Source organism: Erpetoichthys calabaricus, chromosome 5 (genome assembly GCF_900747795.2).
Source record: "Erpetoichthys calabaricus chromosome 5, fErpCal1.3, whole genome shotgun sequence".
Classification (NCBI taxonomy): Eukaryota; Metazoa; Chordata; class Cladistia; order Polypteriformes; family Polypteridae; genus Erpetoichthys; species Erpetoichthys calabaricus.
Window position 1 is genome coordinate 15,415,571 of NC_041398.2, and position 12,674 is coordinate 15,428,244.

At 48.4% G+C, this 12,674-nt stretch overlaps 1 protein-coding gene across 1 annotated transcript in view; it reads left to right on the plus strand.

The window, feature by feature from the left end:
- LOC114641630 (zinc finger protein 91-like) overlaps positions 1-12,674 on the plus strand; it is a 79,413-nt gene that overhangs the window by 21,515 nt on the left and 45,224 nt on the right. The window contains exon 5 of the mRNA XM_051927751.1: positions 8,478-8,606. Within this exon, the coding sequence (XP_051783711.1) occupies positions 8,478-8,606 (129 nt within the window). The remainder of the gene's footprint in view (positions 1-8,477; positions 8,607-12,674) is intronic.

A 12,674-nucleotide genomic window follows, 5' to 3' on the forward strand; every position in this document is an offset into this window, starting at 1 on the left:
GTAACTGGGAGAGCTGGGGGAACAGGTGTGGACTACAGGGGGAATATTATTATTATTATTATTTTACAATAAACACTGCATCATTTTAATTTAACAAAATAAGGGTCAATAACTTGTGCTATGTGTTTGTGTTGTGTTCCTTCTATTGCATATTACAGATTGATTGATGGTCCGAGAATGTTTCACTGAGAAAAAGAATGTAATATGAAAAATCAGATGGCATCAAATACTTTGTCACAGCACTCTCTATTTGGGTGTGTTTGGGTGTGCTGTCATGGATACAGTGTTATGAACAGGGAAGAGTGGGGTGTGGGTGGTGTAACTGGGAGAGCTGGGGGAACAGATACTGAGTCCAGGGGGCAATTACTTTGTCACATTATACAGTTTTGTTTAATAAAGTAATGAGAAGGATCAGTAACTTGTGTTATTTATTTGTTTTTGTATGTATGTATGTACGTTGTGTCCCTGTTTTGAATATAAGGGTTTGGTTGAAGATCTCAAAACGTTCACTGGGTATGATAGTCTGTATCACAGGACTTTATGAGACTAATAACTAACAAGAGCAGTTTTGATCTTTGTGTAGGTTAGTTATAAAAAGAGAGCACTTATCTGTGGGGAAGGTGAGAAAGCTTCAGGAGCATATGGTTACAGTAATGGTATCGAGGCATGCCACGGATACAAATGTTGTTGACAGTTTTGACCTGGGTGAGGAGGCCTGTCATTCACATTAATACCGACATCCTGGCATTACTTCATGCCATACTGATGAAGGACGTCTGTGTGGCCGCAGGAGCCGAGGCAGGGTAACCGGCCAAAAATGGAGGCACGTAAACCGGTGTGCAGAGCAGCCATTTTAATTATAAAAAGAAAACTCCCAAGGGAACAGGAAGAAAAATGAAAACCAACTTCATCTGCTACTGGACTCTCTTGATATTTTTGGCTGTGACTGTAAGTGTATTATGGACTGTACTCTCCTCTGAGTGCTGATTGGTGCACACTGATGTCTTTCACAGCTCTGTCATTTCACTTTCAGCTCACCATCACCTCCAGCACTTCCATCTTTTTTCAGACTTGTCACACTGAGCAGAGCTGTTCACATGGCAGGGCTCCCTCAGGCCCGCTGTCATTAATAACAATGTCCTTTGGAAGCATTACAGCGGTGGTCTTGGCTGTTATTGGAAGGGCAATTTCACAACAGGTTTTTATTAAACAAAAGTGTTTAATGTGACAAAGTAATTGACCCTTGGACTCAGTACCTGTTCCCCCAGCTCTCCCAGTTACACCACCCACACCCTGTTGTTCCTTGTTCATAACACTGTCTAATAGCCTGTGGTCTCTGTGTTGTGGACCACCTTCAGATTGGCAAGACCTCCCTGTTGTTTGGAAGGGTCGTCCCTGTCTGTTGGGTTCCAGAATGTGGACCTCCCTTGACCAGAAACCACCATCGTGTTGGACCAGGCCATATTTGGGAGTGTTTTATTTTGTACTTTCTCACTTTGGATTTTATTGCTGCAGCCCCAAGTTGTCTCCAGCAGGGGGAGCATGATCCCTGGGATTGTGTTCTTCACAGAAATGTTCAAGAACCTGTATATATACCCCTTTAGTAACCATGGTGGAAATATATATATTATGTACATATATGTATTATATATAATACATATATGTACATAATATAAAATATATATATATATTGTGATAGTTGCCCGGACACCACCAGTCGGAGACCACATCTTTATAAAACACACATGTTTATTTTCCATTAATAAACACAGTTTCAACACTCCACACAATGCACTCAGCAATAATCACCCCAATATTTCTCTTTCTCAGTCCTTTGCCACCTCTATCCTCCTCCAGGGAGCTTCGTCCTACTCCCACTCCCGACTCTGGCTCACTGACTGTAAGGAGGCGGCCCCTTTTATTCCTGCCAGGATGTGTGTGACGGAAGTGCTGCCCTTTGCCCCGGAAACACTCCGGGTGTCCCTGGCAGATTCCTCCACCATCTTGCCGAGTGTGGCGGAAGTAACAATATCCGGGTCCCACGAGGTGTAAAGCGCCCCCAGGCGGTGGCCACGGGTCCCAACAAGTCCGACAGGTCTTTATCCTTTCCCATGGTCCTCTCCTGCTCCATGGCGGTTGTGCCCTCATGGCCCGGAAGCTATTCCCTCCACCTTCCGGTCCTTTCTGGCATCCCGGCCAGGTAATAATCTTGGCCACCTGCGACAATATATCCATCCATCCATCCATTTTCCAACCTGCTGAATCCGAACACAGGGTCACGGGGGTCTGCTGGAGCCAATCCCAGCCAACACAGGGCACAAGGCAGGGAGCCAATCCCGGGCAGGGCGCCAACCCACCGCAGGACACACACAAACACACCAAGCATGCACTAGGGCCAATTTAGAATCACCAATCGACCTAACCTGCATGTCTTTGAACTGTGGGAGGAAACCCACGCAGACACAGGGAGAACATGCAAACTCCACGCAGGGAGGACCTGGGTCTCCTAACTACGAGGCAGCAGTGCTACCACTGTGCCACCATGCCACCTTACTAACAACATGCCACCCAAAAAAGAAGAAAAACAAAATGAGTGTCAGAAAAACGCTAAAAGAGAAAGACTCAGAAGAGCAAATAGATCTATAGAGGAACAGGAAAATGAGCGTAAAAAAAATTATCAAAGAGAATGCACTACTGTTCAAGCGCCCATTATTGTAACGGGATTAATGTCTAGTATATATATATATATATATATATATATATATATATATATATATATATATATATATATATACATACAGGGTGGTCCAGATCTAATTATGCAATTTTCATTACGCTATAACTATAAGTTTATTACATAGAGAATTCACAAAAAATTATTTTTGTTGCTGATAGATGGCAGCACCTGCCCTGAATTCATTTATGGCAAGATATTTCGAACAATTCTTTTGTCTTGTTTTGTTTTCCTGCATTGCATAAAAAGTTGCATAGTTTGATCTGGACCACCCTATATATATATATATATATATATGGGCGCTGCAGCTCTCCAGACACCTTCATGGTCTGCCTGTTCCTTTTCCTTCCCATTGTGGACAGAAGTGGTGCCCCAGTGAGTCTGTACATGCTGCAGTGTGTTTAGCCAAAAGACTTTTTAAAAACGGGTTCCTGCCAGCAGACAGCCAGGAATCCTGCCGACTACACCACTTGTGAGATCCAGGGGCACTGCAGCTCCCCAAACATCCGGCACACAGGCTCAGACACAAGTATTAAGTAAAAAGAGCTTTTATTGTGAGTTAACACTTCCACTCAAGCGTTTCCCACACCACAGCCACAATCACAGTACAATTTGGGACACAGCAATGCTACGTACTTCTCTCATCTCTCCATCATTCTCTTTCTTTATCTTTCTCTCTGCCTCTTCCACTCCTCCACCAAGCTTTTTCCACCTCCTTCCGACTCTGGCGCCCTGAATCGTGGTAGGCCGCTCCTTTAATGTTTAATGCTGAGCTGAAGAATCCATTTCCCATCATGACCTGTGTGAGCTGGTGGTGGGGAAGGATGCCATCTAGCAGTCTGGGGAGAGACAATGCCATCTGCCAGCTATCTTCCCATGTCCTTCCAGGTTGGGGACATCCAGGTAAGGCTCCTGGCTGCCTTTCACATGGCCCCTCCTTCAGCTGAGCCTTTTAGGGTGAGGCATCCCATACTGTGAGGGCTGTCCTTCTCCCAGGGGGCTGTCAGCATTGACTAGTCCATGGCATCATCCTGAAATATCAAACGAGCAAGGTCACAGGGAGACACTGCGCTGCCCTAGCCGACAGCACTGATAGCACCATCACCTCCTTCTTGGAGCCTGTGACTGGTGAGTCCAAATGTACAAGAGGAATCCTTGCCTCCCCTCCCGCTCAGCCAATGTTGGCTCATCCCATCTGACACATGTGTGTGCTCGAGCTCACACACCACAATGTTAGGTGATCCAATCTTTCTCTTATGGGTCTCCTTTCTGCTCTTGGGCACAGCAGTAGTCTGGATATCACCATGAGATGAAGAGAAACCTCACACTGTCTGCACCCCTTTCACATTGTGCGTGACCACTGCTGGTTTGGTGGGAGGCTGGACTGTCTGGACATCGGTACTGACAAGCCGGTCTCTCTCATCTGACCTCGGGTAATCACGCCACATGGCCGTAGTGCCATAACTGATGCCCCCTCACACTGCAGGTCATTTGCCTCATTCAGGTCTCTGTGAGCAACACAAAGTCAAACCAGCGGGACCCACAGAGACAGTACTGAAGGAGTCGAGTCTTCATCTCAGGTCACTGGATAGCGTCCATGTCTCACAACTAGGAAGCACCAGGACTCTAAACACTTGGATGTTCATCCTTTTGCAGGTATCAGGAGTGCCACACACCCCTTTAAAGTGACCTCATGACCCCCTCATGCTCTCCCAATCCATCTACTGACTTCATAGGAAGAGTCACCAGAGTCACATGAATGTCACTACTGAGGTCAGTAAACCTCTCAACAAGGTTGACACTCTCTCTCCACAGACAGACACCCTGCTGATGGCCGTGCCCAAGAGGTCATTAAAGGCCTGGCTGTTTGTTTTTATCAGGACCCTCACAAGCCCAGACACTCAGACCCCTCACTCAGTCTCTCGAGACCCCCGATCAGAGCCTCCATTGACTCTGTGAAGATCGCAGCATCGTCAGCAAAGTCAAGATCATTGAATCTTTCTTTACCAACAGATGCCCCCCAGCCGCTGGACCCCATGACCCTCCCCAACACCCAGTCCATACAAGCATTGAACAGAGTAGGAGCAGAACACACCACTGACAGACCCCAGAATCAACTGGGAAAAACACAGAGGGTCTGCCTCCAGTCTGCACAAAACTCACAGTACCAGTGTACAGGCCGCTCGAGGGGATCCCACAAACCTTCAGGATGTCCCACAGGGCCACAGCTCAATCAACTGAGTCGAACGCTTTATGAAAATCGACAAAGGCTGCATTAGTAACCAACGCATAAACGAAAAGAATGAAGGAGTGTACTGCATGTACTGACTCTGGCGCCCTGAATCGTGGTAGGCCGCTCCTTTAATGTTATACCAAGGGTCCTGAAGCTGTAGTTCAGAAGCGCTGAGGTGGGAGCCTGAAAAAGAAGGGCTCACCAATCACCACAGAACCAACCCCCTGGTAGCACCCATAGAACCCAACGGGGCTGAGCTGAAGAATTCCATTTCCCATCATGACCTGTGGGGGCTGGTGGTGGGGAAGGATGCCATCTAGCAGTCTGGGGGGAGACAATGCCATCTGCAAGCTATCTTCCCATGTCCTTCCAGGTTGGCAACATCCAGGTAAGGCTTCTAGCTGTCTTTCACATGGCCCCTCCTTCAGCTGAGCCTTTTAGGGTGAGGCATCCCCTAACCACACACCCCCTTTAAAGTGACCTCCTGACCCCCTCATGCTGTCCCAGTCCATCTACTGACTTCATAGGAAGAGTCACCAGAGTCACATGACTGTCACTGCCCAGGTAAGTAAACCTCTCGACGAGGTCGACACTCTCTCAAAAGCTCATTAAAGGCCTGGCTCTTTGGTTTTTATCAGGACCCTCACAAGGCCAGACACTCAGACTCCTCACTCAGTCTCTCGAGACCCCTGATCAGTCAGAGCCTCACTCAAGGGCTCAACCTGCAGCACCCCCTGGCGGTGCCTACGGAATTCAACAGGGCTGCACCAAACTCCAACTCCCATGGGGCCCTGTGGGTGTCCGGGGCACGGCTGCAACCCAGGGGGGCTGCCATCTATTGCTCCAATTGGGGAGGTACAGCTCTGGTCCTTCCACTGTCGAGGCATCCCAGCCAGGCAAGGGCCGGCCATGATATCCAGACAACTTGGAGGGGATCCCATGAAGTCTCAGGAGGTCCCACAGGGCAGCTCGACCAACTGAGTCAAACGCTTTATGAAAATCGACAAAGGCGGCAAAGAAACTCTGCCGATATTCACGATATGTTTCTCCCCCACTGTGAGCTTATCCCTCAAGGTGTCCCTGACAGGAGGCTCTATAACTGGGCAATCGGTCTTCACGCCTCTGTCCACCGTCAGCTATTCAACATTCTTCAGACATAACATTCGGAGTCCTTTCGCTCTGCTTCCCCTTTTCATGTTGGGTACAGAATACACTCAGAATTTACCTGGATGGAGAGTCCCACACCATCCATTCCAGTGGCACATTGGCCATCTTCTCTATTCCTTCGCTGATCTCTCTCAGGAGCTCGATTGTCTGTAATAAGAATCATTCAGGCTGGAGGACCCTTTCCAGCTGCCATACATCCTAAGCAGAGTGAGTGATTTCAGTCGGCGGCTGGCTCAAGCAATTCTGTGTGCTGACCATGAGTCAGAAAGCATGCAAAACCTCCTGAGCATGCTTGGCTGGGTACCCTGGCAGCTGACGGGATTTAGAATCCCGGGGACTGACTGGCTACTTGCCCACTGGGCCCCACCCACATCAATTTATTGGTGGGAACCCCACACGCCTCCAGTGACTCCTTACCTTCTTGGGAGCAAATGTGCCCATTGCTCACCTCACCCTGCCTCTACTGCAGATTCCCATCCATCGGGAGAGGATCCAGGCAGTCCAAGTGTCACCATATGCTTTGGCTGTACCGTAACTATTTGGGGTGGACCTCATGACCATCCTTGGCGAATAGCAAGGCTAGGTCTTCATTGCTCAAGTTGTCTAAGTCATCTGAGCTTGCACATTCGTCATCTTGTTTGACGCCATGCTTCGGTGACAGATGGGCATTCTGGTATTTTCCTTGTAGGAAGTATACTGTAAGTACAGGACATATGTGAATCATTCCCAGGGGTTTTCATCCCCAGGTCTAGCACATACCTCCTTCTGGACCCCATTGTCTGGAGGCCTTGAGATGGCTTGCTTGCCCACGAAGACAACGTACACCTGCAACCCCCCCCCGCTGTCTTCATGGCCTGCCTGTTCCTCTTCCTTCCTATTATGGATGGGAGTGGTTCTTCAATGAGCCTGTATGTGCTGCAGTGTGTTTAGCCAAGACTTTACAAAAACAGGTGGCTAGGAATCCTGCTGACTGCACCACTTGTGAAAGTTGGGGTGCTGCAGCTCCCCAAACATCCAACACAATCAGGCTCAGACACAAGTATTAAGTAAAAAAAAGAGCTTTTATTGTGGGAAACTCTTCCACAACAAGTATTCCCCACGCCACAATCACAATTACATTTCAATATAGCACACTGCAAAGTGCTGTACTTCTCTCATCTCTCCGTCATCCACACTCTCTCTCTCACTGTCTGTCTGCCTCCTCCGCTCCTCCTGAAATCTTTGTCCATTTCCTCCCACTTCCGGCTCCCAGAGTTGTGGCTGGCAGCTCCTTTTAGGTTACACCCAGAATGACTCCTGGGTGAGGCGGGAGCCCGACAAAGAAGGGCTCACCAGTCCCTGCAGCCTCCCCTGATGGCACCCATGGCACCCATGGAACCTAACAGGGCTGAGTCGAAGAACTCCAGTTCCCATGATGCCCTGTGGGAATCTGTGGCACTGCTGCAACCCAGGGGGGGCTGCCATCTAGCAGTCTGAAGGAGAAAATGCCCTGTTCATGCTATCTCCCACAGTCCTTCCCAGATGAGAGTGTCCCAGACAGGTAAGGCTCCCAGCCATCCCTCACAGTATATATATATATATATATATATATATATGTATATATATATATATATATATATATATATATATATATATATATATATATATATATATATATATATATATATAGTGATATATGGCCTGCCGTTTATCACGGCCAATACCCCCATGCCTCTAGGTGGAGCTCTCCCTGCAGCATGGAGGTGCCCTGAAGGCCAGCAGGGAATCCTGGACAATGGAGTTTTTATCCACAGCCCTGCTGGATACCATGGGGGCCAACAGAGGACACTGCAGGGAGGCCCAGAGACTCATACATGCCCTATAACCCGGAAGTACGTCTTTGTCACAGGAACAGGAGGAATGATGTGAAAAAGAAGAGTTTTTATCTGACCCGGAAGTGTTCCTAGTCAATGCAATGTGGGAAGGAGAAGGTCTGCGTCCTGCTGTTTGCAACTTCGCTGACAAATCTACGGACTTGGACTTTCCAAGGGCTAGGTGAGTGAAGCACCGCTCACCCCACGAAAAGGTAAAGAGAACCGGGAAATGGCTGATCGAGCCGCCGACAAATTAATTCAGGCGGATCGCAGTCAGCCAAAGATGGTGGCCCGGTCCTTGATTAAGAACTCCAATTCCCAGAAGCCTCCGCGAGTTCTGTCAGAGCACGTGCCAACAGCGGACGTGCTCATTGGCTCCTGGCCGGTAGGTAAGGAGAATGAGGAAGTGAGCCTGCCTCTGGTAGAATTAAATTTTGTAGACGTGCGGGACCTCGAAAAACTGATCGAGCCCGTACGAGGTGTTTTGCAGATGCTGGAAGCTATAAAGAAAATAGTCAGAGACCTGGGAGCGACGGCCAAAGTGCTGATAAAGAAGGTGGACGAATACCTGCGGCGGATGGGTCGTGAGTGTCCCTTTTTATATGATTTGGTGGTACAGGTGAGTAATGCCGGTACCGTACAGCAGAAAGGGACGCAGTGTGATCTGGGCCAGCGTTTAATAAGTAGCGGGTGCCAAATCATTGCAAGCCCTACAAAAGAGAGAGGAATGGTGACAGAGCAGTCAGGGGAAGGCTCGATCGAGCCAGGGCAACTGGATGGTGCTGTCTCATGGACCGATGCGATCCTGAAGACCCCGACCCGTATTCTAAATAAATCTAGAGGGGTGCAAACAGTAAAGGGGCTCTCTTTAAAAAATAGAGAGACTCAGACTGTGGGAAAGCCCCAGTGTAAGCAGGAGATCCCAAAAATAAAACGGGGGTCTCCTAACAAAATAGAAAAGGGAGCTGAGAGCTCAAGGGCAGCGGTGGAATCCTCCTCAGCGGGAAAAGGGTCGGAGCCAGCAGTTCCTGAATGTTTTCAGTTCCGCAGAGGGAGAGTAGCAGGAGGACGGAGGCAGTGCTATGGATGCCGAAGGTCGGGCCACATTTGGCGATTTTGTTCTTGGAGAACAGGGGACCAGATGGCTCATTGGATTAATATTCCCCCTAGGTTCTCCAGGGAAGGATTAGCCAAGGTCCGACCGGAAACTCCTGCTGGAGGAAGTCATCCCTACTCGGGGCAGGCCGCTCTGAATCATGATTTTTCGCTTGGGGGGGAAAGTACTGTGATATATGGCCGGTCATTCATCCTGGCCAATATCTCCAGGCCGCCAGGTGGAGCTCTCCCTGCAGCATGGAGGTGCCCCGAAGGCCAGCAGGGAACCCTGGACTATGGAGTTTTTATCTACAGCCCTGCTGGATACCATGGGGGCCAACAGAGGACGCGGCAGGGAGGCCCAGAGACTCATGTGTGCCCTATAACTCGGAAGTACGTTTTAGTCAAAGAGACAGGAGGAATGATGTGCTTCTGGGATGAAAAAGAAGAGTTTTTATCTGACCCAGAAGTGTTCCTAGTCACATGGACCGAGAGAGCGAAACACTTCCGGGTCAAGGACTATAAAAGGACCAGGGGAGATCCCAGACGTCGAGGTGAGCTGGGTGGAAGGGTGGCAACGTGTCTGGGAGTGTGGAGGATTATTGATTAGTGTTTGATTATTGTTATTGGATGAGTATTGTGGAGAGGAGGGTGCTTTGTGCACGTATCATATATAATAAATTCAATATTTTGGATTTTACCTGGTATCTGACGTATTGTCCGAGGGTTCAAGGGAGCGATAGTGCCCCCTATCTGTCACAATATATATTTTTAACCTGCTTTAAAATGCAGCTTTCACTCCCAATTTGCAATGTAATCATTTATACACAAGCCACTGGAGCAGTACGATCATTTTGCAGTTGTTGAGTGGGGAATGCTGATGATTGTAAGTCTGATTCGGCGCAGTGCAGGCGACACACTACTTGCAGGCGGATTTTGGCTTCTAGATGGTCCTGCACTGTTTTAAACACCCCCACGTTTTGCATATTCAGTGCACTTATTATGAAACTTGCCATGGATAACTACCATCTGAGCCTTGTTATCTCTGGACTGTGCTCTTCTAAGGCCCACATAGCACTTTTTTTTGCCCTTATCTGTGCACTGTGCATCTGCGCTAATCATTCACAGCCTCTGCCTGAAAGTGATGGGTCAGGCCTGCTTTAATCAACCAAAATCCCTGTCCTGAGAGAGAGCGGCCTCTTCATCAGCGGTATGTCTGCTAAACAATCAGGCTGACAAATCACAAGTGTCAAGTAGTCAGCTTTCATTTCTGGTTGCACCTGTTGAGCAGCTTCAGGCAATATGTAACAAATATTCAAAAGTGGAGGATGCTTCACCTCTACAAGGAAAAGTGAAATAAAAGACAAATCACAAAGAGAAAAATACAACGACAGTAAAAGGAGGAGGCACCTTTCAGGAAAAAACACAAAGAGAAAAATCAGACCAAGACAGACGATCAACTTAAAAAAAAAAAAAGAGAGAGAGAGAGCTGGACGCTCCAAAAAAGTGAAATGTTTATTACATATTGTAAAAGGCGCTATATCGCCCGACCCGGCACAGACTCAGGCAGAGGCACGTACTTATAAAACACGCTTTATTATTTCTTCAGCCATGGGGCATGCCTTCCCCGTGTCCCACAGGCCCAACACAGTCCCAAATACACTCACAAATACTCTCTCTATCCACCTCAGCACCACCACCACCACCACCACCACCACCACTCCTCCTCCTCCTCCTCCTCCTCCTCCTCCTCCTCAGGCTTAGTCCTCCTCCTCCCGACTCCGGCTCTCCCGAGTGGTGGTGGCTGGCCTTTTTTATACCCCACCCGGAAGCTTTCCAGGTGCTTGATTACCTGCTCCTAATTGACCTTCTGGGTGGGGCTGACAAGTCGATCAGCTGGGCTGGAAAGTCCATGCAGCTCCCCCTGGCGGCCATCCAAGCCCCCAACCAGGCTGTAGAGGACTCCATCTCCCATGGAGCCTTGCGCCAGGTTGGGGAATCATCGTCCACCAGGGAGGCTGCCACCAAGCGTCCCGGGGGAGGTACTGAGATGCCCATGGTGACTCCCCCGGAACAGATGCAGCAGGGGCGTCCCTGCCGGGCATGGGACCCGGCTGTCCTTCACAATATATACATACAGTAGGTATAGAAAAGAATCCCCCCCTTTCAAATATTCCCATAATATTTGCCTTACAGCCTTAAATTAAAACACACACACCAATATTTCTTCCCAGCTTTACTTACTCAATGCACCCTCTAACATCCAAGTGAAGGATATTACAGCTACAGTTCAGAAGAATGATAAAAAATCAACAACAAGACCTACTGAGATGACTAAAGGACCCCCCCAATGTCAGTCATTTTGTTGACCCCCCCTTTTGCTTTAATGACAGCCTTGAGTCTCTTGTGATTCTGCTCTATCACCTTTGCCCACCTAGATTAAGCCCACTCAATATTTGCCCCCCACTCTTCTTTACAGTTGAACTGTTCAAGTTGGTGATGTTGGTGGTCTGCTGTCTTCAGATCTCTCCACAGATTTTGTGTCATTTAGGTCTGGGCTCTGATTGGCCACACCAGCACATTCACTTTTTTCTTCTCCTTCAGCCACTGTGTGGTCCATTTTGCTGTGTGCTTCGGGTTGTTGTGTTAAAAGGTGAACATTCTGCCCATCTTCAACTTTCTGGCAGAGGGTAGCAGGTTTTCCTCCAGAATTTGATGGTATTTTGCTCCATCCATTTCTCCTTTTACCTTAACGAGAGCCCCAGGTCCCACACAACAGGATGCTGCCCCCTCCATGCTTTACTGTCGGTATGGTGTGTTGTGGATGGTGAGCTGCATTGGTGGACCGTTTGGTGTTGAGGCCAAGTAGTTTGATTTTGGTCTCCTCTGACCAGAAGATCTTTTTCCACTTGGCATTCAGAATCTTCAAGGTGCATTCTGGCAAAGCTCAAATGAGCCTTCATGTGGCCTTTCTTGAGAAGTGGGACACTCCCAAACAAGCCACAATGGTGGAGCGCTTGTCAAATTGTTGTCACCTGCACACCAGTAAGGACCACTCTGTGCCATCAAATCCTGTCACTCCTTCACAGTGGTCATTGGTCTCTCAGTAGCCTCTCTTACCAGTGTCCTCCTTGCTCTTCCATCCAGTTTGAAGGGTCCAGGGAGGGTCCTAGTCATACCAAACACTTCTTTATGATGGACTTTACTGGGCTCCTTGGGATTGATAAAGCCTTTGAGATGTGTTTGTCTCCATCTCCTGCCTTATGTCTGTCCACAACTCTATCCCTGAGATCTTTTGAAAGTGGCTGGCCACCCATAGTCAGGTGTTTGCTGTCAGTTGCTCTACCAAGGAAGGGAATGAATGGACCAGGAACAGCTTCACTAATCACACTCATTACAACTGAGCACAGTCAGGAACTGGAATGGGAATGGGGGGCACTGACACCTGATTGAGTTTGGGGGGGGGGGGGGGGGGATCCTTTATTCATCTCAGTAGGTCTTTTTTTGATTTGTTATAATTCTTCTGAACTGTAGCTGTCATATCTTTCACTTGGATGTTAGAGGGTGCGTTGAGTAAGTAAAGCTGGAAATA